The 24201-nt window shown below is 46.2% G+C and overlaps 1 protein-coding gene across 10 annotated transcripts in view; it reads right to left on the reverse strand.

Moving 5' to 3' along the window:
• Window positions 1–23150, reverse strand: part of mink1 (misshapen like kinase 1) — a 233540-nt gene extending 210390 nt beyond the window's left edge. For 4 of the 10 annotated variants that reach the window (XM_033014613.1, XM_033014612.1, XM_033014604.1 and 1 more), the window contains exon 1: window positions 22850–23150. In XM_033014613.1, the coding sequence (XP_032870504.1) occupies window positions 22850–22906 (57 nt within the window). In that variant the 5' untranslated portion in view covers window positions 22907–23150. The remainder of the gene's footprint in view (window positions 1–22849) is intronic. The other 6 variants (XM_033014609.1, XM_033014607.1, XM_033014606.1 and 3 more) reach the window with 2 other exon arrangements.
• Window positions 23151–24201: the final 1051 nt, after the last annotated feature.

Genomic DNA, 24201 nt, shown 5'->3' on the forward strand with positions numbered 1-24201 from the left:
TTTTACCACGGCATTGACTTGTTTGTCAAATTTCAGTGCCGAGTCAAATATCACGCCGAGGTTTTTGACGTGAGGTTTGAGTAGTGGGGTAAGGCTTTCATTTAGTTGGAGGATGTTCTGGGCCATCCAGCACTTTATATCCTCGAGGCAGCGGGTAAGGTTAAGCAGATTTGATTGGTTTTTGGGCTTCAGGGGGAGATAGAGTTGTGTATCGTCTGCGTAGCAATGGAAGGAAATGCCGTGCCTTTCAATGACTTGGCCTAAGGGGAGCATATACAGGGAGAAGAGAATGGGGGCAAGGATGGAACCTTGTGGAACCCCACAGCAGAGATTAGCTGGGGAGGAGAAAGAGTTGTCTATGTTAGTCGAGAAACTCCTACCTTTGAGGTAAGAGATGAACCATCTCAGGGCAGTGCCATCAATACCAACCCCGTACCGGAGACGGTCAATTAGAATTGCTGCCTTACAGCACAAGAGACCCTGGTTCGATCCCGACTACTGGTGCTGTCTGTGCAGAGTTTGTACGTTATTTCGGTACTCCCACACTCCAAAGATGAACAAGCTGGTAGGTTTGTTGCCTTCTGTAAAATTGTAAATTGTCTCTAGTGTGTGGGACTCGGTGGGCGGAAGGACCTGTTTCCGCACTGTATCGCTAAAGTCTAAAGATCGTCAGATCAGGCTAGAACCTCGACAGATGGCAAAGCTGAGATATAATGTTTGCCATCTGTCAAAGGTTGTTTCAGCAGTATTTTTGTGGGGCCTGTCTAGCCTCACCCACATTCTCCTATTTCAACACTCAAGGCCCTTGCTGTGTCCAGCTGGCCAGGATCAGGACAATTTCAACCTACAACTTGTACACCGAGTATATGCCCCTGCTAGACTCGCCCTATTTCTCCATTCCCTCTACATTCTTTCCTCTGGCTTCACAATGCGCAACGCTTCAATCATTTTATCTCGCACCTTTTGCTTTACCATCTCTGGCTTTTGTCCAAACATCTGCAAAGCAAACCGCCCCTCCCCCCTCGCCCGTGTTCACTTGTTACCTGCCATGCTTTGCCCTGCACCTCCACTCTTCCAGCTTTATTCCCCCCTCCCCCACAACAGACTGAAGAAGGTTCCTAACCCAAAACATCAGTTATCCATGTCTTTCGGTGGGGCTGTCTGACCAACTGAGTTCCTCCAGCATTTGGTGTCTTTTTTTTTGTTGCAAACCAGCAACTGCAGTTCCTCGTTTCTGCGTGTTAACCAAATGCACGTGAAACAAACAGGAGGCAGAATAGCAAGTGCAGACGGTACATTCTAATCAAGGGTTCCGACCCAAAACGTCACCCATCCATTTTCTCCAGAGATGCTGCCTGACCTGCTGAGTTACTCCAGCACTTTGTGTCTATCCTCCATGTTAAAGCCTGATCTAACTAGGTGATTTTTTTAGGGGGGGGAGGGGGGGAGGGAAGAAGAGACAGGAGTGAAAAATCTACAGCCATATAATTAGTACAATCTACAATTTGATAGATTTTACAGATGTTTTTCTAATAAAAATCAGACTATTTAGTCCTTAACTGGCAAAACAGAGAACAAAAGCAAATAGTTACATGCTACAAAACGGGATCCATATCTAAAACATATTGTTCTTTCCACAGATTGCTTGCTGAGATTTGAGCATTTTATTTTCAACATGCTCACACATTTTATGCAGGGGGGGAGGGGGTAGCAGAAATGTTTGCTTTTTATCCTAACTTTGGACTCGAGCGCCGTGCACGGGTCAAAGTGCCGGGCTCCTCAAGTGTGTTAAAGAGATTGTTTTCTTCACTGCATTATTATTTTACAGCATCATACCTCCAGCTTTTACTTCCCAAATTACTCCTTAGAAAGGCCTGAATGACCTGATTAAGTTGTTTTTAAAAGAACTGTAACTTCCATACTAAGCAGGGAAGTTTAAATTTGTAATACATCATTTGATTTCATGGAGTCCAAAGCTCCCAGATAATTTTAAAGTGTGATACTTTATTTGTACATAAGTTACCCTGCAAAGCAACTTGGCGATGACGTACACCTTACCATTCATTGGAGGTCAGTTCCAAGGATAAATCCCAATTTAGAGAAAGGGATGGACTCCATGTGAAATACTGAATTGTCTTAAATTGCCAGGAATTGGGCGGCACAATGGAGCAGCGGGTAGAGTTGCTGCCTTACAGCGGCAGAGACCCCGGTTCGATCATGACTACGGGTGCTGTCTGTATGTATGGGGTTTGCACGTTCTCCCTGTGACCGCATGGGTTTTGTCCGGATTCCTCCCACATTCCAAAGATGCACAGGTTTGTAGGCTAATTAGCATCAGTAAAATTGTATATGGTCCCTAGTGTGTAGGATGGTGTTAGTGTACAGGGGGCAGGCGGGGGCATTCACTGGTCTGCACAGAGCCCGTATGTCAAAAGCCTAAAGAAAGAATTATACAGATAGACGCCTACTACATAAGTAAAGACAGTCAAGCATAACTATCCGTGTCAGAAAGAACTGCAGATGCTCGTTTAAATCGAAGGTAGACGCAAAATGCTGGAGTAACTCAGTGGGTGAGGCACCATCTCTTGAGAGAAGGAATGGGCGACGTTTCGGGTCGAGACCTTCTTCAGACTCATAACTATCAATATAAATCTCACTTTCCTGTATTAATTTCATATTTCACGGAACAATGCTCGTTCTAGTACCTGCCCAGATGCCTCAAATGTAGAGGTAATAAACCGCAGGTGTTGGAATCTGGAGCAAAAAATTTGAATTTGAATTTGATTCCTTTCGGTCTGAACGAAATTACGTTGCCTGCAGTCATACACAGTAACAATAAATAACAAAATATACAATAAACACAAATTAACATCCACCACAGTGAGTTCACCAAGCACCTCCTCACTGTGATGGAGGCAAAAGTCTTAGTCTCTGTCTCTTCCCTCCTTGTTCTCCCTCTGTGCTGAGGCGATCGATCCAGGCTGAAGATGCCGCTCTCCAGTCCAGCAGACCTCCGTGGTGATGTCGCCGCTGCCGAAAGCCGGAACGCCGTCTCCGCTCCGAGTCGGCCCGCCGCTGCCTCAGCTCCGAGCCCCGCAGCCTCAGCTCCGAGCCCCGCAGCCTCAGCTCCGAGCCCCGCAGCCTCAGCTCCGAGCCCCGCTGCCACAGCTCCGAGCCCCGCTGCCGCTGCCACAGCTCCGAGCCCCGCTGCCGCTGCCACAGCTCCGAGCCCCGCTGCCACCGCTCCGAGCCCCGCTGCCACCGCTCCGAGCCCCGCTGCCACTGCTCCGAGCCCCGCTGCCACCGCTCCGAGCCCCGCTGCCACCGCTCCGAGCCCCGCTGCCACAGCTCCGAGCCCCGCTGCCACAGCTCCGAGCCCCGCTGCCCCAGCTCCGAGCCCCGCTGCCCCAGCTCCGAGCCCCGCTGCCCCAGCCCCGGGCCGCTGAATCAGCCCCGGGCCGCTGAATCAGCTCCGAGTCCCGCAGTCTCAGCTCCGGGCCGCTGCCGAAAGCTGGAACGCCGCATCAGCGAGTCGGGCCACCGCTGCCTCGGCCCCGAAGACGGCCAGCCTCGCATTTGTAAGTCCTGGCTGGCTCTGCCTCCGGAGCCTCGAGGTCGGTCGCAGGTTGGAGACCGCCATCTCCGCCATTAGGCCTCAGCGCAGACGGAGGCAGAGAAGGGGGACACAACAAGAAAAAGTCGCATTCCCCCGAAGGGAGAGACAAAAAAACATGTTTCACCCCCCCCCCCAATAACACAACCTAATAAACGAAAACTTAGCCAAAACAAGACAACAACAAAAAAACAACAAAAAAGTAAAGACACACGGACTGCAGGCGAGCCGCAGCTGTTAACAGCGCCGCCACTTCCGGAACTGTTGGAGGAACTCAGTGGGGGCACCATCGATTGGTGAGGCCAATTCTGTAGTATGGTGTACAATTTTGGTCGCCAAATTATAGGAAAGATGTCAACAAAATAGAGAGAGTACAGAGGAGATTTACTAGAATGTTGTCTGGGTTTCAGCACCTAAGTTACAGAGAAAGGTGGAACAAGATAGGTCTTTATTCTTTGGAGCGCAGAAAGTTAAGGGGGGGACTTGATAGCAGTCTTTAAAATTATGAGAGAGATAGACAGAGTTGACGTGGATAAGCTTTTTCCATTGAGAGTAGAGAAGATTCAAATAAGAGGACATGATTTGAGAATTAAGGGACAAAAGTTTAGGGGTAACTTCTTTACTCAGAGAGTGGTAGCTGTGTGGAATGGGCTTCCAGTGGAAGTAGTGGGGGCAGGTTCGATTTTATAATTTAAAAATAAATTGGATAGGTATATGGACGGGAAAGGAATGGAGGGTCTGAGTGCAGGTAGATGGGACTAGGTGAGAGTAAGTGTTTGGTACGGACTAGAAGGGCCGAGATGGCTTGTTTCCGTGCTGTAATTGTTATATGGTTATATGATTGGGGGGGTGAAGGAATTGTCATCATTAGCGACTGAGTCGGCATCAGTAACCCATCAAGGAAATGGGACCTTTACATTCAATGTACGCCTTGTCATCGCAATTACAGAACCACTATCCCATTGATTGAATAGCAGTACACAACACTGGTACATGTACACAGTTGGAGTATAATCTGTTATTTATTAACTGTGTAAAAGAACGGATCTTTATCATCTTGAAGACAAAGGTTTTCATCAACCAGTCCACACTGCCCTGCACCATCTCCAAGAATAGAGAATCATAGTAACTTCATGGAAAATACAGATAACTTTCCCTATTCAAGGAGTCATCTCTCTTCTAAGGAAGACAATGATGAATGACATTCCCCGTGGCCTTCAATTAACTATTGTTCTTCAACCAAATGAAAAGTTTCTTCAGAGCAAGGCAACACAAAGTGGCACTAAGCTTTGTCTTCCAAACAGTGACCTCTGCTTTATAGTCATAGTCAGCTGCTTTATAACCGCTGCAAAAAAATATAGACTGTACTAAGAACTTCTGAAACTTTGTCGGCTCCAGAAATGTGTACTGCCTGGGTGAAGTCTGCTGTACGATTTTACCCGATCGTATGCAAAAATAAATACCTTTGTAATATAAAGCAAATGTTCTTGCAACTCAATCTTTGTCAAAATCCCACATGGCAAACGGGGTCTGAAAAGTAAACCATGCAAGAGTACAAAAAGACTCAAAATGCTAGAGTAACTCAGTATTTTGTGTCTATCTTTAGTATAAAGCAGCATCAGTAGTTCCTTTTTATTACATAAAGGCAGTATTTAATTTCAGAGGGAGGGGTAATTACTCCTCAAATTTCCTTTCCATTCAAGTGAGCTGTTCCAGTTTTGGAAGAGGCCAAATAGCACGGTTGAAAGTATGCACTTGACAGAAATGTTCTTGCACAGGGGTGGATGCTGCAAGGACTGCGGCCTCATCTTTCTGCGGTGACCCCATTTTATGTAATATCTGCCTTCAAAATTATGGGTCAGGAAGTGTGGGACAGCCCTGGGACATATTTCTGGAGTAAGAGTGCTACAGCCAATACATTCACGTTCCAGTTATAGTTTAATGTAGTTTAGAGATACAGTGCTGAAACAAGCCCTTCGGCCCACTGAGTCTGCACCGACCAGCAATCCCTGCACGCTAGTACTATCCTACACACTAGGGACAATTTACCACTTACAGAAGCAAATTAACCTACAAATCTGTACGTCTTTGGAACGCGAGAGGAAATCGAGGGGTTCTCGGAGAAAACCCACGCAGGTCACGGGGAGAATGTACAGGCAGCACCTGTAGTCGGGATCTAACCCGGGTCCCTGGTACTGTGAGGCAACATTACTGCTGCGCCACCTCATTCATTATAGCCCTTCAAGGAATTCTCAGGCATGGAGTTATAATTTGGAGAGCTTATACAGGCTGGCATTCATTGTATTTTGCTGCAAGTTAACAAACTGTTCCCATCGTCTATCCTCCTTTGACAAACAACAAATGCCTCTTTTGCAATATTCTTAAAGCTTGTCTTATTAATAATATGAAAATAAAGCATGCTACATGTGGTGTGGAAACGTGACTTGAGGAATCCATTGAGTGCAAGGTCTTCTGATTCATCCAGAAATGATTGGCTCATGTCTAAGTTTTCTAGATAACTGATCAAAATGAAAATCTTTGAATAACTGGTCAAAATCTAGCTCTTAAAATAGATACAAAATGCATATGCCATCTATTCTTTTTCACCAGAGACACTGGGTTTCTCCAGCATTTTGTGTAAACCGGCATCTGCAATTCCTCCCTACACATTTAAGCTCTTATAAGGTGGCATACAAAATCCTTACATTTTAAATAGCCCACAACTAATCTTGAAGTACACCTCAATGTACAAACCTTCACATAACCTTGAAGATCACAATTAACAAGGCGCTTATACTCTCAATGAGGCCAGTTCTCAGCATCCCAGAAGCAGAAATGCACGCCTCCCGATTAAATCCTACTATGGATTGAAAATATGAAATGGGATGCCAATTCTACAAAAGAACACGTTGCTGGAATAACTCAGCAGGTTACTTACAAAACTTACAAAATTCTTAAGGGGTCGGACAGGCTAGATGCAGGAAGATTGTTCCCGATGTTGGGGAAGTCGAGAACAAGGGGTCACAGTTTAAGGATAAGGGGGAAATCTTTTAGGACCGAGATGAGGAAAACATTTTTCACACAGAGAGTGGTGAATCTGTGGAATTCTCTGCCACAGAAGGTAGTTGAGGCCACAGTTCATTGACTATATTTAAGAGGGAGTTAGATGTGGCCCTTGTGGCTAAAGGGATCAGGGGGTATGGAGAGAAGGCAGGTACAGGATACTGAGTTAGATGATCAGCCATGATCATATTGAATGGCTACATGAATGGCTACATGAATGGCATGCTCGAAGGGCCGAATGGCCTACTCCTGCACCTATTTTCTATGTTTCTATGTTAAGCAGTACATCTAGAGAATATGGATAGGTGACGTTTCGATCAAAACGTCGTATGTCCATGTTCTCCAAAGATGCCGCCTGACCTGCTGAGCTATTCCAGCAATGTGTGTCCCTTTGTGTATTAACCAGCATCTGCAGTTCAGCAAATTGCATAGCCCAGTAAAATCCCATTAGATGTTAAAGGATAAAAGTATTTTTTTTAAGTCTCAAATACATACATCTGGTTGCACATTATGGATTTAATTCTTACAAAACATTGAACAGATTGCCTTCTGCAAAAATGAGCATAATGCAGCTTAAACTTCATAAGCAGTTGAATAAGAGATGTTTGCGTAAGACCGTTCATATGTGGCATTATGATACATCCATTATTTTCAAAAGAAATAATCCACCACAAATTTTTAAAAGATCATAGAAATGTGAAATGCATATTCTTAAAGGACTCTTCAAAGGGCAGGTTTATTTGATTTGGTTCATTCTTAATTAGGTCTGGGACATAATTCTTTCTAATACCCTCATTTTTTGTACAAAATGGAAATATATTCAAATTGTTAAAAAAAAAACCCCTACGTTAAAGACAATTATGTATTTCACACCAAGATGGATTCTCAGTTTCAGCCACATATTTTCAGTCTCATCACTAAAACCACCAAAGACAGACACAAAATGCTGGAGTAACTTAGCGGGAACCGAGAGAGAAGGAATGGGTGACAATTTTGGGTCAAGACTCTTCAGACTCAGGGGAGAGGGAGACTAGAGGTATATAAAACCACCAATTGCTCAACTGTGATTCTTTCAGATAACCTGCCTTTCTAGTCAAATCAGCAGCCAGTTCTGATAAAAGGTCATAAACCTGAAATAAACTCCAGTTCACTCCCTCCATTAATGCTGCCTGATCCAAGGATTTCAAGCATTCTTATTCCATAGTTCCAGACAGTGCAGTGTCTTGTATCTCACATTTCCTGCATCAGTCTAGTCTTTCTCCTCTGCATTCTGTCATCTCATTCTACTTGCTTCTCCTCCAGAGAGACGAGCTGTGTTAAACATCAACCCAACTTCATTGCTACTTGTGTCTTGATCTCCATCCTATCAGACGCTTGCTTTGTTCACACCAAAGACCCTATGTGACTGTGGCGGCCCGGTGCTGGCTGAGACGCTCCGGTGGCAGCAGCACGACTCGGGGCTGGGACTGCGCTCCCGTGAGGGCGGCCCGGCGCGGGGTGGAGACGGTGCTCCGGTAGCTGAGGCGGGGACCTAAATCCGGGGTTCGGCCGCGGGCCAGTGGACGACATCGTCGGGAGCTCACAGGTCACAGCCTGGTGCCTGTTTTCCGGAGTTCCCGCGGCAACAGCTGCGTCCGCTGGACTGGAGGGCGGCAGCTTCGACCACCCCGGGCCGCGGAGCTTGAACCGGCCCGTTCGCGGAGCTCGGTGAGCCGCGGGACTGACTTACCATCGCCTGGTGGGGTATCGCCTCAGTGCAGAGGGAGAAGAGGAGGGAAGAGACAGTAACCCTAAGATTTTTGCCTCCATCACAGTGAGGAGGTGCCTGGTGAATTCATTGTGGTGGACGTTAATTTGTGTTTATTGTGTATTTTGTTGTTTATTATTACTTGTATGGCTGCAGGCAACGACATTTCGTTCAGACCGAAAGGTCTGAATGACAAATAAAGGATCTGTCTAAGTCTATAGCAAGCACGATAGACCACTCCTTCTAAATGCAATGGGCTGACGTGTAGTACGCAACGGAGCGAAACGTGGGCCTTTTTTTCATCCATTTCAGTAACCCGACCCGACTCGCAGTGTAATCAGCGTTGCTGGGGAACAGTTTGTGTTAATAAATTATAATTCTGAAAATGAGGAGAAGATTTTTCCCAAATAACTTTTATTTTTAATAGGATGTTTCCGTAACCGGCTTCTGTCTCCGCACTAGTATCCTATGGGATCTTTGGTGTGGGGACGGAAGCCGGTTACAGAAATGGGACCAAAAATTACCCATGAATCTGCCCATGACCGTACTACGTCTTTTTCGTCGAGTGATCTATCTTGCTTGCTATAGGATCTTTGGTTCACACCACTCCATCCCCTTCTCTGCAACTTAACATGTCTGACTGCTAACTTTTTCCAGCTCTGATCAAAGGTCAGTGACCTAAAATGCTAACATTGATTCTCCCTGCAAATGGGGTGGAAGATTGCAACCTTCGACAAATGCAATCAACCCGGCGTGCACAATCAAATAAGATAAAATAGAACAAGTTGTCCTACAACTTTAGGCTGTGCACGCCATATGCAAGAAGAAGTTCTACAAATTTTGCCAAACCAACAAGATATTTCCAGCAACATGTATTTTTATTTCCAAGTTGCAACATCTACAGCTTTTTGCCTTTCTAATCCTACCTCAAATGTTACATTCTAACCACTTTTACACCTCCTCACATCTCATGTGAGAACCATGCTTACATTGAACTATTCTCACACACTCTTCAACATACCTTTCTTGAGAATACCAAAGTTCTGTTGACAACGGCCTTGCGTGCAGAGAGCCATATAACCACACTGTGCCCACCAAGACCGACCAACCCATTGTGCACATTCATCTACTTTGGCTTCCTGTTGAACTCTCAGTCCATTTTATAATTATCACGGGTTTTAAACTCTTGTCACCACTCTCTACTCTCTTACATCCCCCTCCCCCCGCCATTTCCACTTTTCCGCTTGACTGCTCTCAGATACATATCAGTCATAGAGGGTCACAGCAAAGGAACAGACCCTTTGGCACATCTGATCCATGCTGGCCACTAACCATTTATACTCCTTCCATCCCTCCCCCACCCCAGTCGCCCTGCTAGTTTCACTATTCTTATTCCTTTATCACCTCTTCCACAGCCAACAATGGCTCCACCTTTCCTTGGAGATTGGAGATTGGTGCTGGCTTTGATTTGTTCTGTACCATTTCATACCTCTAGATTCCCTCTCCAAACCCTTAGTCTGAAGAAGGGTCTCAATCCAAAACATCACCTATTCCTTTTCTCCAAAGAAGCTGCCTGATCCACCAAGTTACTCCAGCATTTTGTGTCTATCTTCAGTGTAAACCAGCATCTGCAGTTCCTTCCTAACCATTTATACTTATTCTATATTAATCCCCATTTATTCTCCCCACATTCTCATCAAATCCCCCAATTCTCACACCACACATCTTTGGGCAGAGGGAGGAAACTGGAGCACATGGAGGAAACCCATGTGGTCACAGGGACTACATGCAAACTCCACTTTGACAACACAGGTCAAATTGAACCCAAATCTCTGGCTCTGCAAGGTACCGGCTTCACTAACTGCCCTGCACTGTCCTCCAACTTGGGGTCTGTTCAGAGCTCTCAACTAGCTATTGCTTTAGCACTGGCAGCTCTCCTTTCAGATGCCCGAGACTCAAGCTAAAGAGTCTTTGTTGCCTCTCTTTAAAGGCTACTTCAAACGAATCATTAGGCTCATTGTTAAATAGAGTCCATTTTTTTTTAAAAGCATACTGAAGAACCACCATATGACAATTTGCTAGGTTGAAGACATAATAGAATAATATGTACATTGATAACTTGAAACTCCATGTGCAAATTAGTTTTATCTATTATTACGGGCAGCAGGGTGGCACAGCGGGAGAGTTGCTGCCTTACAGAGCCTATGTCTGTACGGAGTTTGTACATTCTCCCCATGACGTTTCTCCGAGATCTTTGGTTTCCTCCCAAGCTCCAAAGACATACAGGCTTATAGGTTAATTGGCTTGGTATAGATGTGAAATGTCCCGAGTGTGTGCAGGATAGTGTTAATGTGCATGGATCGCTAGTTGGTGTGGACTCAGTTTCTGCGCTGTATCACTAAGCTATTGTATTTAAATCATTCAGCAAAATTAAATGCAGGCAACATAAGCAATAATGCATTGCATTCTACTACATGTGAAAGGAATTAATACAAACATCTTAAATTTTAGACTGGGGAATACACAAACCAGTTATCATCTTCTCCAGTTGGCGTATTGCCTCCCTGGTACAAGTGCTCAAAATGTCTCAGAGTGGCTGCATGACATTCTAAAGGGGGAGGGGGAGCAAACAGAAGTCATTGTGTATGTGGCCACGAATGACTAAGGTAGGAAAATGAATGAGTCCCTGCTAAATAGCTATAGGAAGTTAGGCAAAAGGTTCAAAAGCTGGACTTCCAGGGCAGCGATTTCCAGATTACTCAATGCCTCGTACTAGTGGGGGGTAGGGACAGGAAGATAGAATGGAATAATGCATTGCTGAGGACTTGGTAACGGGCAGGGATTCAGATTTTTAGATCAACGCGATCCAAAGAGATTTTACAACTACATAAAGAGAAAGAGGGTAAAGAGAGATAACAGGGTCCTAAAGAAACCAAAGCGATCATCTCTTTGGGCAATTGAGACAAAAAAAAAATGCTGGAGTAACTCAGCGGAACAGACACTTCCTTGACCCGAACAGCGCCCATTCCTTCTCTCCAGAGATGCTGCCTGTCCTGCTGATTTTCTACAGGATTTTGTGTCTAAGTTGCCCAAAGAAATGATCGCTTTGGTTTCTTTCCTACACATCTCTTTGGGCAAGGTCCTCAATGAATATTCCTCTTCAGTTTTTACCATGGAGAAGGACATGAAGACTGGTGAACTTGGGACAGTTAATAGAGATGTCTTGAGGACAGTCAGCATTACGGTTGAGGAGGTGCTGAATGTCCCAAGGCATATGAAGGCAGGTAAATCCCCCACGCATGATCAGATTTATCAAAGAACATCGTGAGAACCAAGAGATGAAATTGTAGGCACCTGGGCTGAGATATATGAATCATAACTCATGGGCGAGGTGCCGGAAGACTGGATTGTGACTAATGTTGTTGCTCTAGTTAAGAAGGACTGCAAGGAAAAGCCAGAGAACTATAAACCAGTGAGCCAAACATCTGTGATTGAGGAAGAGATCCATACATTTGGAAGGACAGGGACTGATTAGGGATTCAGCATTGTTTTGTATGTGGATAATAATGTCTTACGAATCTGATTTCGTTTTTTGAAGTAATCAAAAAGGCCTATATGGACTGTAGCAAGCCATTTGATAAAATCTGGAAGGTTAGATCGCAAGGAATAGCTAGCTGACGAGAGAATTGGCTTCATGGAAGGAAAGAGGATGATGGTGAAAGGTTGCTTTCCAGAAGGCATGCGACTAGTGGTATGCCTCAGGGATCAGTGCTGGTCCCACACTAAAGTTGGTGGTTTCATAGAGAGCACAAATCGTTATCAAAAATTGCAACAGGATCTTGATCAGTTGGGCAAGTTGGCTGAGGGAAGGAATCAAATACACAGGACAAGATGTTAAGAAGTCCCTTGTGCCAATAGGTGGGGAGCATTTCACGACATTCGTTGATTGTTGAGAGTGGTAGACGATCAACATCTGTGGGGGGGGCGGGGGGGAGTGGATACGTATATCTTGGCCTGGGTAACCTTCAGGACAGTTGGGCACAGGACACATCATCAGTAGTGTACCCTTGCATCACTGGGTGTTTCGGCCTTTTAACACTATACACCCTCCACAAGGGCGGCCCGCTGCAGGATGATCAGCCCTCAGCGCGTGTCCCGTGTCAAACCGTCCCAAAGATTCACCCTGAAATACTTGGGGCCCAGCATGGGTCTTTCCGCTTGAGCCAAATCCACCGGCTGCTTCTTTCAGCCGCCTCTGAGAGTGATCTTATGGTCTTCCGCAGAGCCTGACCGTGGATTCCAAGCTCCTTCAGCAGTCTGATGGTAGATGACGCAACAAATCCTCTGCATCCCACTTCAACTGGATAGACTTTGGTGTTCCAGCCACACTGCGTTGCCTCTGCTGCAAGCTCTGCGTAACGCAGCTTCTTACGCTCATAGGCCTCCTCAACAGAGTTCTCCCATGGAACTGTGAGCTCTATGATGTAAGCAGTCTTCTGTGAAGGGGACCAGAACACCAAGTCTGGCCTAAGGTTGGTGGAAGCAATTTCAGGTGGAAAAACTAGTTGTCGGCCGATGTCCGCCAGCATCCTCCAGTCGCGGGCCCTGCATAGGTTTCCTTCTTCTGATCTGGTGGAAGGATGTTTAGATGTTTTCTGTCCTTCTCGGACAAAGGTTGTTGCCCTTAGGGGGAGGGGGTTGCTTGCTCTCGGAGGCAAGGAGTTGGTCGCACACCGCCTGTTCTCAAGGGCTGATGCCAGGCTTTTTAGTACCTGATTATGCCGCCACGTGTATCTCCCTTGCGTGAGGCTGGTCTTGCAGCCTACCATGATGTGTTTGAGGGTCGCTGGAGTTGGGCAGAGGGCACAGGTTGGATCCTCGCCGTACCACTGATGGAGGTTCTTTGGTGATGGAAGCACGTCATAAGTCGCTCTGATGATGAAGCTGATCTTGCTTGCTTCCATTTCCCATAGTTCTTTCCAGCTGATCTTCCTCCGCTCCACACCTTCCCACTGCATCCATTGCCCTTGTTTGGCAAGAGAGACCGCCTTTGCACTTCTTGCGGCCTCCTCTTGTCGCCGCACCTCCTCGACCACCAATGTCCTCCGCTCTGATGTTGTGGCCTTTCGCCAAGTTGGTTTACTTGTCGTAAGGCCAAAGCCTCCTCTTCCCTGCTGGACTTGCCCCACGATGTCTTTGTGTCTCAGGGCTGATGAAGCTTGCTGTACTGCATCAGATGGCGTCCACTTCCGGCCAGTTACTAGGGGCGGCGCAACAGCACTGATGGTCTTGTCTCTAGAGTCCCTCAGTGTCATCTGAAGTCTTACTTTAGAACACTTGTATTCCTCTGTTAGACTAGTGAGAGGTAGTTCCAGGACCCCTTTGCCATATAGGCCGATGTTAGTTAGACATCGTGGGACCCCAAGCCATTTCTTCGCGTATGAAGTTATGGTTCGCTCCATCTTCTCCACAGTTGTTATTGGGGCTTCATAAATGGTCAGTGGCCACATTGTCCGAGGAAGGAGTCCAAACTGTAGGCACCAGAGCTTCAGTTTCCCAGGCAGTAGGGTCTGATTGATGTTCTCCAGACCATTGACAATTTCTTGCCTTAGTTGTTCCACCTGCTCTTTATCCTTGAGACTTGCGTTGTACCATCTGCCCAGGCTTTTAACTGGCTGTTCAGACACTGTTGGTATTTGGTCGTCACCGATACAGAACCTTGTGTCTCTAAGCACCCCCTTGACTATGGAGATGCTTCGAGATTTACTTGGTTTGATCTTCATTCGGGCCCACTTGATGTTCTCCTGCAGCTTTCCAAGTAGCCGCTTGGTGCATGCTGCAGTAGTGGTTAGTGTGGTCATGTCGTCCATGTATGCTCTGATGGGTGGCAGACGGAGCCCAGCCCTGGTTCGTTCACCGCCCACCACCCATTTTGAGGCCCTGATGATGACTTCCATGGCCATTGTAAAGGCCAAGGGTGAGACTGTGCAGCCTGCCATGATGCCTACTTCCAAGCGCTGCCATGTTGTACTGAAGTCAGCTGTTGTGAAGCACAGCTGCAGGTCTTGGAAATAGCTCTTGACCAGTGTGGTGATGAGCTCTGGTACATGGAAAAAGGCAAAAGATTCCCAAAGGAGTTCATGGGGAACTGAACCAAATGCATTGGCCAGATCGAGGAAGATCACATGTAGGTCTCTCTTCTCCTTCTTAGCTGCTTGGATCTGGTGCCAGATCATGCTTGTATGCTCCAAGCAGCCCGAAAATCCTGGAATTCCTGCTTTCTGTACAGATGTATCAATGTACTTGTTTGTTACCAGATAGGTGGACAGCCTTTGTGATACAATGCTGAAAAAGATTTTTCCCTCGACGTTGAGGAGACATATTGGCCGGAATTGGCTGATGTCTGACGCATCCTTTTCTTTAGGTATTAGCACGCCGCCGGCCCTTCGCCACGCCTTAGGTATTGTTTGCTTCTTCCACACCACCCTCATGAGCTTCCATAGAAAGCGTAACACATCCGGTGCGTTCTTGTAGAGCTTGTATGGTACTCCATTTGGCCCCGGAGCTGATGCTGCTCTTGCTCGCCGGACAGTGTTCTCTACCTCTTTCCATCTTGGAGGGCTGGTGTCCAGGTTGAATTCAGGTGGTTGAATAGGCGGGATGTCATGTGGGATGACTAACTGCTCATGCCTTTTCGTGTCTTGGTGGGCCTTTTCCAGGTGTTCCTCCAATTCCCTTTTTGATGTTTTCAAAGTTCCACTTTTTCCCTTTGCGAAGAGGTCTTTGATGAACTTGAAAGGGTCTTTGTAGAACCGTGTTCTTGTGTGTTCTTTCTTCCTGCGAAGTTTCCTCAAGTTCTCTGCTTTTCGCAAGGTTGCCAATCGGCTCTTGATGTCCTCTTGGAGTAGCATGAGACCTTCTCTCTCTGCCTCAGTTGCTTTTTTCCATTGCTTTTTCAACTGTCTCCTCTCTGATTAGCCTCTCGATCTCCTGCTGCCTCCTGGACTTGATTGGTGTTGGTAATTTCTTTCCACCTCTCCCTTTACTCACCCCAAACCGTTCTTCTCCATAGCTGTAGATTGTGTTGCCCATCCTTTCAAGCTTTTCCACTGCTGTGCCCGCTTGTTGCTCCAAGATATGTATAAGGTCACTGTTGACCGTCTCCCACTCTTTCTTTTCAACAGCTTTGGGCCATTTCACTCCAGGTTTGTGCCCTTTGATCTTTCCCTCCAACGGAGGTCTTTGTCGTTGTTGCGTGGGCTCCTCCACCGGCATTTCTGTGCTTGTATCACCCTCTTCAGTGACATGGGTGCTGATGCTCTGCGAACTTTGGTTTGAGTCCCGTCGCTGTGCTTCACTCGACTGATTTGACTGGTTGCTTCGTAAGAAGTACTGGTCAATGCGAGGCCCATGTCTCTGCTCTCTCGAGCACTTTTTCCTCCCTTGGTGGATCTTCAAGCCCTTCACTGATGTAATTTTCTCCCAACCACAAATGCACACCTGAAGTTTGTGTCCCGCAGCTGTTGTGGATGTCTCATGTGCCATGCTCTCCTTGTCCGTAGTCGTTTCCGTTCCTGGGTCTGTAACCGTGTTATAAATCGGTGAGCCATCTTCCGCCCCCGCTCTCGCAGGCTCTAGGGGTATTCTCTTTAATTTACTTTTAGTAGCATTTAGCGGGTGTCTCCAACTAACTGAAACAGCGTTGGGGACTGCTATCATGGGTAGCTAGCCCATGACGGCCCCAGTGGGGTCTGTTCCCTCCTGTCAGCTGTCTCTCCAAGCTGTCACGTGGACTTTCCCATGTTGTCAGCTGTCCTTTCACAGCAGTCACTGGACGAGTCCAGATTATCAGAATCAAATACACAGGACAAGATGTTAAGAAGTCCCTTGTGCCAATAGGTGGGGAGCATTTCACGACATTCGTTGATTGTTGAGAGTGGTAGACGCTCAACATCTGTGGGGGGGGCGGGGGGGGGGGGGGTGGATACGTACATCTTGGCCTGGGTAACCTTCAGGACAGTTGGGCACAGGACACATCATCAGTAGTGTACCCTTGCATCACTGGGTGTTTCGGCCTTTTAACACTATACACCCTCCACATGAATGATTAATGCAGTTTAATGCAGATAAATGCGAGGTGTTGCATTTTGGAAAGTCAAACCAGGGCAGGACCTACATACACAGTGAACGGCAGGGCCCTGTGGAGTGTTGTAGAGCAGAGGAATCTCAGTGTGCAATTACATAGTTCTCAGAGTAGAAAGAGTAGTAAAGGCAGCTTTCAGTACCTTGATCTTCATCAGTCAGGGTACTCAGTACAGATGTTGGGATGTTACGTTCCAATTGTACAAAACATTGGTGACACCACATTTGGACATTTGTGTTTAGTTTTGGTCATCCTGATATAGGAAGGATGCTGTTAAGCTGGAAAATGTGCAGAGAGGATTTACAAGGTTGTTGCAGGAACATCAGGGCCCGGGCTATAGGGAGAGGCTGGGCAGGCTAGAACAAAGATCCTATAGCGAGCAAGATAGTCCAATCGACGAAAAAAAACGTAGTACGGTCATGGGCAGATTCATTGGTAATTTAAGGCCCCATTTCCGTAACCGGCTTCCGTCTCCGCACCAAAGATCCCATAGGATAATAGTGCGGAGACGGAAGCCGGTTACGGAAACATCCTCGTAAAAATAAAAGTTATTTGGTGAAAACCTTCTCCTCATTTTCAGAATTTTAATTTATTAACACAAACTGATCCTCCACAACGTTGATTGCACTGCAGGTCAGGTCACGGAAATAGATGAAAAAAAGGCCCACGTTCCATTCCGTACTACACGTCAGCTCTTTGCATTTAGCAGGAGTGGTCTATCTTGCTCCGCTATAGGATCTTTGGGCTAGAACTTTATTCCTTGGGGTGCAGGAGGTTGAGAGGTGATCTTATAGAGGTGTATTAGATCACAAGGGGAATAGGGGAACTTTTTACCCAGAGTAGGGGAATCAAGAACCAGGAGGGGGCGGGAGATTGCAACCTCCATGTGGTCCCCCCTGTTTCAACAAATGCAATCAACCTGGCGTGCACAAAAAGATCAAACAGAAGAAGTTGTCTTACAACTTTATGCTGTGCACGCCAGACGTAAGAAGAAGATGAAGGAGAACCAGGGAACATAGATTTGAGAGAGGAAGGATTTAAAAGGGGCAACATTTTCCACACAGAGTAGTAGGTATATAGAACAAGTTGCCAGAGGAGGTATTGAGGAAGGTATTATAGTGGCATTGAAAAGACATTTGGGTAATGGATTAAAGGGATATGCGCAAAACACGGGCTGGTGGGACTAGTGTAGATAAGGCATCTGGGTCGGCATGAGCAATTTGGGCCGTAAAGTCTGTTTCCGTGCTGTACGACTATGAACGAGCAGGCAAGAGATATAGTCTCTAGATGTACAGATAATTTGCAATTTAATGTCACTAAAATTGAATTCTCAATTTCTGGTAACCCAGTGTTCATTTCTCCCATCCCTTCTGATCCATCCAGGTCCTCTCGCACACAAGATAGACAAAATACTGGAGTAACTCAGCATGACAGGCAGCAGCTCTGGAGAAAATAAATTAGTGACGTTTTGGGTCAATACCCTTCTTCCGACCTGAAATATCACCCATTCCTTCTATCCAGAGATGCTGCCTGGCCCGCTGAGTTATTCCAGCATTTTGTGTCTATCCTCGGTATAAACCCGCATCTGCAGTCCCTTCCTACGCATCCTTCCATTCACCGCCAGCCCCATTGCCCAGTTTCTTTCTCCTTCCTGACCTGGTCACTGTGGCCTGTTACTCACATTCTTAACTCATCCCTCCTTCATCTGGTACCACTTGCCTCATCTGTTTTGTTGTTCCATCTTCTTCTTGCATATGGCGTGCACAGCCTAAAGTTGTAGGACAACTTGCTCTATTTGATCTTATTTGATTGTGCACGTCAGGTTGATTGCATTCGTTGAAGGAAACAGAGGATGATGGTGAAAGGTTGCTTTCCAGAAGGCATGAAACGTGAAGGTTGCATCTGATCATCTTTAGTACTTTACCTTAGAGATAGTGAAGAAACAGGCCCACCGTCCAGCAATCACCCCGTACAGTAACACTATCCTACACACTAGGGTCAATTTAGTTTTTTTTTTAAACAAACAGAAGTCAATTAACCTACAAACCTGTACATCTTCTGTCACCTTCTCCACTATTCACTCTCCCATCTAGCTCCATCTTCCCATCAACTCCTCAATGTGCAAGCCTCACCTCACTGGCCATCTCTTTTCATTATTTTCTATATCTCTAGTATGTTATAAATGATACAATTTATTTGCACCTCAGACATTAATTTTCTTGGTCTTCAGCATCATATTTATGTGTGAAAGCGTTTTAAATAGATTGAGGAAGCGGATAAAAATAAATACAGGCGACAAGTTTCTATGTTTGAGTATTACATAACGAATGTTAGAAAGAGGAGCGAAAAATAATCTGCTGGAAGAACCCGGTGGCTCGTGGAGGCATGGGGATGGTCTGTTTAGTTTAAAGATACAACGTGGAAACAGGCCCTTCGGCCCACCAGGTACGTGCCGAGCAGCATTCCCCGCCTATTAACACTATCCTACACTCACTAGGGACATTTTTTACCTTTAGCAAGCCAATTAACCTACAAACCTGCACGTCTTAGGAGTGTGAGAGGAAACTGAAGATCTCGCCGAAAACCCACACAGGTCACGGGGAGAATGTACAAACTCCGTACAGACAAGCACCCGTAGTCAGGATCAACCCTGGGTCTCAGGTGCTGTAAGGCAGCAACTCTATCACTGCGCCACCGTATTTACACTTTACATAACCTGACCAAGGCAATCAAAATAAGGTATTTTCACAGCACAAACTTCCCAAATGCTTTGATAAAATTTGATGCTGCATCACCTTAAGAAATATTATGGAAGCTAAAAGATTACACCAGATAATCACAAAAAGAGGCTTAAACTGCCTAAGGCATTTAACAACAGTGGAGCAATAAGGCCAGATTTGAAAGGATGGCAAATATTTTACACGATTAGAAGACATAAATTAGAAATAATGAGATTAGGTCAGGAAGAAATTTGAACTAGAGGTCCAATTTTGGAAATCGAGTCACTGCAGTGAGATAAAGAGCGATTGGTGCAGATAACTTGTACAAAGAACTTATACACTGAGTTTTGAATGAGGTCAAGTTAAGAGAGATGAAAAGGAGGGAACCCAGCTGGTAGGACATCATGTTTAAGAAGGAAATGCAGATGCTGGAAAATCAAAGGTAGACAAAAATGCTGGAGAAACTCAGCGGGTGAGGCAGCATCTATGGAGCGAAGGAAATAGGCAATGTTTCGGGTCGAGACCCTTCTTCAGAACATCACGATGGGGTTTGGAGATCAGGATACCATTTTTTTTACGAGTAGATGATCAGACGTAGATTCAGTGAAAGAAAGCAAGTTTGAGCAAAACACAACGTGCTGGGAAAATTCAACGGGTCGGGCAACATCTGTGGAGGGAATGGGCAGGCGACGATTTGGGTCAGGACCCTTCTTCAGCTCCTTCCATAGACGATGCCAAACCCCTCGGGTTCCTCTACCAGTTTGTATTTTGCTCAGAAATTTAGCACCTGCCATCCCTTGTGTCTCCAAGGAAACAACTACTGGTTGATTGTGTCAAGAGGCAGGGCATGGATGAAAATGGGAAGTAGCAAGAGAGAAATCATTAAGGGATGGAAAAATTAATACAGTTGTTGTGTAGGAGTTTAAACTGATATGTAACTGAAAATGTGTAGGAAGGAACTGCAGATGCGGGTTTACACTGAAGATAGACACAAAATGCTGGAGTAACTCAAAGCGTCTGGCAGCATCTCTGGAGAAAAGGAATAGGCAACGTGTTTATTGCCACGTGTACCAAGGTACAGTGAAAAGCTTTTGTTGCGTGTGGTGCTGGCTCGAAGGGCCGAATGGCCTCCTCCTGCACCTATTTTCTATGTTTCTAACCAGTCAGCGGAAAGACAATGTTTACAATCGAGTAATTCACAATGTACAGATACACAATAAAGGGAATAACATTTAGTGCAAGATAAAGCCAGTAAAGTCCACAGGTCATTCAATGAGGTAGATGTTGGTTCAGGAGTGCTCACTGATTTTGTGTCTATCTTCCAATAAAGAGAAAACCTAGCAAAAAGCCAGTTTGGCCAACAATGTCAAGAGTGAAATACGAAGATTGATGAGGGATAAACCAGTTTGGCGACTGCTGCAAAGGGTGCAATTTGCGACTTAAACAATGGCTATTTCTGTGTCACGGCACAGCTGGTGGAATGGAAGTCGTTCGAAGGAGCTGCAGATAATGTGGGCCTTGAATCAGGAATTGACAACATCTACGAAGGCTTGAGAGCAGCAAGACGGAAGGAGGATGGCACTGACAACAAATTTGGGAGAAGGCTGCATGACTTCTGGGCTCATTAACTAACACAGAAGGCAAATTCTCTGGAGAGAAGGAATGGGTGACATTTCAGGTTAAGACCCTTCTTCGACCCAAAACGTCACCCATTCCTTCTCTCCAGACATGCAGCCTGCCCCGCTGAGTTACTCCAGCTTTTTGTGTCTATCTACGTTTTAAACCAGCATCTTTAGTTCCTTCCTGCACAGAGGTAAGTTAGATGGCCTGCCAATATGTGGAGCAAATATTCAGTTGAATTAACAGGGCCGACATTGGCTATAGAGAATACCAGAGGAAAAATGGCCCAAAATACCAGCAAAATACTAGGCAAAACCTTAGGAATACCAATCACTAACAAGTACCATAAGCTAATATTATCTTTTTTTAAATGACTGACTAAGAAATTGCACTAAATTATTAAAATGTCTCTGCATAGTTAAGGAACGGCATTTTTTAAATATGGGGATATAACATTTTTCGTATCAATTAGTTATGTGTACTTCATTTAGAAAATTAAAAGAATTACACGTTTCCAAGTAATACAATGTCTCCTTTAAATCAAAATCATCTACCCTACAAGGCAATTAAGCACAACCGCCCTTAGCTCTGACAACATTCGATGCTGCAACACCGGAAGCAGTATTATGCCAAGTAAACAATCTCACCAGGTAATCAGAGGTTTACACAACTCATAACCTTATTAGAACAGATTTTACACAACAACCATCAAGCTCTCAAACATTACACAACAGTAACCTCAATTAACAGTCATCTGGAAAGGTTTATGGATAGGAAAGGTTTAAAGGCGATATGTCCAACACATGCAGGTGGGAGTAACGCAGGTGACAGAGGCAAATTGGGCTGAAGGGTCTGTTTCCGCACTGTGTGACTAATTATGAACTATGGGTCTTCCTTGGTTGCACTAAGGGCTTCTGGTTTTGGTCTTGCATTGGTGGTGGGGTTATTAAATCCCTACATTTTTATTATATACTAGACACACTGGGACCCGTTAAGTCCCTGTCACACGGGAGGCCTGGTCCCCCAACGTAATCCCTTCCCCAACGCAATATTCCACCACAAACCAATAACAATTTCAGTTCCGTTTATCAGCACATACGACAATTAAACACTCTTGGCAGTCTGCTTAAACATAAACCGGGAGCATCACAACATAAGGAGCAAGACCAAGACGCTGTGCATTGTTTACAAGTGCAAAGCCATTAAAAAAAAGGACAAAAATAATGTATCCACACAAGGTAGGAAAAGTCTTGGACTACAGATTTTAAAGTGCAAATGCACATTTAAAAATAAATTTAGATTTTAAAGTCCAAATGCAGATTATAGAAAAGTGCAAATGTAGATTGTTTTTAAATGCAGATTTTAAAGTGCAAATTTAAAACTGAAAATGCACGTTTTAAAGCGGCAAATGTAGATCTGTGTAAATGCACATTTCAAAAGCCCAAATGCACATTTTAGAGTGCAAACGTAATTTTTAAAAGGCCAAATGCACATTTTAAAAGCCACAATGCACCTTTTAAAAGCCCAAATGCACATTTTAACGTGCAAACAGATTTAAATAACCCAAATACACATTTTAAAGCGGCAAATGTAGCCTTTAACGTGCAAATGCAGCTCTTAAAGTACAAATGCAGATATTAAAATTGCAAATGCAGATCTTTAAAGCGCAAATGTACCTGTTAAACTGCAATTGCAAATAAAAAATCCAACCGCAGAGATAAGAGTGTAAAGCACCAACACACACACACAGTGGGGTAGAAACTTCCCAGCCCCGGGGTGGGGGGGGGGGGGGTGAGGCTTCTCCCGGGGAATGGCGAAGTCGGGGGCGCACCTTCGTGTGGAGAAATATAAGGCTCTAACGCTTTTTTTTCTCTCTCTCTCGACGATATGCGTCTAGATTTGCAGCAGAAGGTGGAAGGGGGGGAAGGAGCGGCGGCGCTTACCCGGAGGGCGGAGAGGTCGATGTCGTCCAGGCTGCGGGCCGGAGGCTCGCTCGCCATCTTCTCTCAGCCGCAATCACGGCGTCGCCTCAGGTGAAGAATTAAAAGTTCAAGTAAATATGTGTGTGTGCGTGTGTATTTTTTCCCCCTCCTCCACCTCCTCAGACGGTCGGAGATCCGCTGGTCAGGGAGGGTGAGGTGGTGCTGGTGCCGCCGTCCTCTCCTCCGCCTCCATCACCGGCGGCCACCCGACATGAATGGCGCCGCCTCCTCCTCCTTCTCCTCCTCCTCCTCCTCCCCCACCTCGGTAACCAGGGGCAACGCGCGGCGGCGGGCGGAGTCAGGGCGGGAGGGCGGCACCAGCGTGCGTACGTGCGTGCGTCAGTACGTACGGGCTCCCGCTCCCCCCATCCCTTGCTGCGACTTGTGCGTGCGTGCGCGCTGAGGGACGCTCAGGGCCGAGGTGTACGTACGTGCGTGTGCGTGTGCGTGCGCGTGCTCCCTCAAACCTCCTTCACCCCCTCTCCACCCCGGTGTGTGTATGCACGTGTGCGCACGCGCGGGGCTGGCTGGTCACGTGCCCCCCCCTCCCTGCTCAACCCTGCTCCCTCAAGGGAAGCCGGTGCGCAGGCGCAGTCGCTCTCTCTGTATTTTTTACACGTGCGCCACCTCCCATTGGTTTACAGGTGCGCCGCCTCTCATTGGATTACAGGTGCACCGCCTCCTACTGGTTTACAGGTGCGCCACCTCTCATTGGATTACAGGTGCGCCACCTCCCATTGGATTACAGGTGCGCCACCTCCAATTGGATTACAGGTGCGCCACCTCCCATTGGATTACAGGTGCGCCACCTCCCATTGGATTACAGGTGCGCCACCTCCCATTGGTTTACAGGTGTGCTTGCTACCTGATTTGATTTGATTGATTAGATTTGATTTAATTTATTGTCAATGTCTCCAATGAAGAGACAACGAAATTCTTTTTCCCTTACAGTCATACAAAAAAAATAAAATTTAACAAACACAAAACACAGTCCACACCACAGCAGCTCCAAAGTTCCCCACTGTGATGGAAGGAACCAAAGTCCAGTCAATCTCCTCGCTGATGTTCCCCGATGTTCACCCGTGGTCGTGGCCTATCGAGCCCCCCGTAGTCGCCGCTGTTCAGGCCCTCTCGCCGGGAACCTCTCGTCAGCCACCTTCCACCGGAGTCCCGACCCGAAATGTCATCCCATTTCTTCTCTCCAGAGATGCTACCTGTCCCGCTGAGTTACTCCTGCATTTTGTGTCTATCTTTGGTGTAAACCAGCATCTGCAGTTCTTTCCTCCACACAGTTTAAAGCAGAGATAGATAGA

The sequence above is a fragment of the Amblyraja radiata genome, chromosome 43, assembly GCF_010909765.2.
Source record: "Amblyraja radiata isolate CabotCenter1 chromosome 43, sAmbRad1.1.pri, whole genome shotgun sequence".
In the NCBI taxonomy this organism is placed as follows: Eukaryota; Metazoa; Chordata; class Chondrichthyes; order Rajiformes; family Rajidae; genus Amblyraja; species Amblyraja radiata.